Here is a 2,500-nt window from a genome sequence, read left to right as displayed (position 1 = left end):
CGTGTCCAGAGAGTGGCTCTCATCCAATTGGCCGTCAGCGGCTCTGTCTTCCTATTGGACCTCTGTGCTGCCCGCTTCAGCCAGGAGCCAATCACCATCCAGCTCATCCGCGACCTGCTCTCACACAGGGACATCCTCAAGCTGGGTGAGACACACACACACACACACACACACACACACACACACACACACACACACACACACACACACACACACACACACACACACACACACACACACACACACACACACACACATTGCATCGCATCTGCACACACTCACATGCATGCACATGCGCACACTCACGCACACTCATGCACACTCACACGGGCGCACACACACACACAAGCCTTCCTCAGTGTGAACGCCGAAACGCGTCTGTGTACACTGAGGAAGGCAGAACGCCGAAACGCGTCTGTGTAATAAAGAAACCTATGCACGGTGCGACCTTTTCTCATTTTTCTATTCAGATGTTTGACTTCTACTTGACGGCTGTAGAGAAACTCTTATTGTCTGCTTGCTTGTGTGTGTGTGTGTGTGTGTGTGTGTGTGTGTGTGTGTGTGTGTGTGTGTGTGTGTGTGTGTGTGTGTGTGTGTGTGTGTGTGTGTGTGTGTGTGTGTGTGTGTGTGTGTGTGTGTGTGTGTGTGTGTGTGCATGCGCGTGTGTGTGTGTAGGTTATGGGATGTCTGGTGATGTGAGGAGTCTCGTTTCTACGTGGGCGGAGTTATCTGAACAACCAATTAAATTGCAGGGAATGCTGGACCTGCTATACGTGCACCAGAAGGTAAAATACACACACACACACACACACACTAACACAAGCACAAGCACAAGCATAAGCACACGCACGGCACACAGGTGGTCTTTAAATCAGAGGGTTGCAGGATCGACTCTCATCAGTAGGAACATCTCATGCCATCTGCCATCCATGCCCCTAACTCTACACAGCTCCAGGGACTGTAACCAATACCCCTATCTCTACAGCTCCAGGGACTGTAACCAATACCCCTAACTAGGCCTGGACGATTTTTCGATTTCAATTTTAATCGCGATGTCAAAATTTTTACGATTATAAAAAAGACGTTCGATGACTTTCTTTTTTTTTTTTGTCCAATCGCGCTATGTACTTTTATTTTGAAATCGCGCCCCAGGCGCTAGGAAGAAACGTGCCATGCCCCGCCCCCTCAGTCTGATTCCGTCTTTGCCAGACCAGTCACTGCTGTCTCCAGACAGTAGTGAATACGAGGGTGGCATCAGAGATTGTAAGGTAGACTACAAGGGAAGGACGGTATAAGAGTCTGTAAATAAATTATTTACAAAGTTCTCTATGCCTCGTTTTTGAAAGTAATGGCCCACATTTGTTTGCAATCAGTGTGTTAGGACTTCGAATTGGTTTAGCAGTAGCTGTAGCTACTAGCTAGTTGCTAACACAAACGAAGGCAAATTGTGTGTGAGTTCTGCTGGCAGCTAACTAGTGGTAATAAAAAACGAATGACTTGATGGTGCTTTTCACACCTTTAAACAGTCCCCAAATAGTTCGTTTGGAATGCTAAGCCCCTCTTAAGACTACAAACAAAGTTATGAGCAACTTGACGATTTATTTATGGCTGTTGCATTTAATCAACATTGCATCAAATGTGCCATTTTCTTGTTGACAAAACCTGAGATGTCCTCTTTGCTGGATTCTGATTCTCATTATGCACGTGAGAGCTGTATAAACAAAGTCATAATAAGCAACATTTGTTTGAAAAGTGTTTTTTTTAGGCTTATTGGTTTTCTCACTAAGAAATAAGTCTTATGAATGCAGTCTGCAAATGTAGGCTAACAGATAATCTTATGTCATTTAAAAATTAAAAAAATACTGAAGGGTGGCAATGAGAACAAGGCAGGCACATCACCCCACAGTGCTCCAGGCAAATAGAGGCCCTGTATGAGAGTTTTTTCTCCCATCCTGTCAATGGAAACTAAATACCTGTTGTGGATGTGAGTGTGTTATTGGGAAGAATTTGGAAAAACTGGGGGACTCGGGGACTTTGAATTGAGTAGGCTACCCCTGCTATAGGCAATTGCACCTTTAGTCTTGTTTTAGACAGTTACCCCCTCTTGTGGTTAAAGATATTTGCTTTAGTCATTTATCTCTCATTTTCCTCCTTTATAGATATTTTGTAGCTATATTGTAAAGGCCTATACAATATAAACTTGTGTATTTCTCATGCCCTTCATGCCCCCCTCCCCCGGGGGAAAAAAAAATAAAAAAATTAAATATGAATTTATTCATATGGTGATTAAAATCGAAATCGAAAATTTTGGGGAGAAATAATCGAAATCTAAGTTTTTCTCATATCGCCCAGGCCTACCCCTAACTCTACACAGCTCCAAAGACTATAACCAATGCCCCTAACTCTACACAGCTCCAGGGACTGTAACCAATACCCCTAACTCCACACAGCTCCAGGGACTGTAACCAATACCCTGTCCCTAACTTTACACAGCTCCAAT

At 44.1% G+C, this 2,500-nt stretch overlaps 1 protein-coding gene across 1 annotated transcript in view; it reads left to right on the top strand.

Moving 5' to 3' along the window:
• The window catches only part of exd3 (exonuclease 3'-5' domain containing 3), a 71,573-nt gene that overhangs the window by 19,151 nt on the left and 49,922 nt on the right, over window positions 1–2,500 (top strand). The window contains exons 14-15 of the mRNA XM_063209740.1: window positions 1–145; window positions 676–785. The exon at window positions 1–145 is cut by the window's left edge and continues 57 nt beyond it. Of these exons, the coding sequence (XP_063065810.1) occupies window positions 1–145; window positions 676–785 (255 nt within the window). The remainder of the gene's footprint in view (window positions 146–675; window positions 786–2,500) is intronic.

Source organism: Engraulis encrasicolus, chromosome 11 (assembly GCF_034702125.1).
Source record: "Engraulis encrasicolus isolate BLACKSEA-1 chromosome 11, IST_EnEncr_1.0, whole genome shotgun sequence".
NCBI classification, from domain to species: Eukaryota; Metazoa; Chordata; class Actinopteri; order Clupeiformes; family Engraulidae; genus Engraulis; species Engraulis encrasicolus.
The sequence above is the reverse complement of the archived record's forward strand: the minus strand, read 5'-3'. Positions and strand labels throughout refer to the sequence as shown.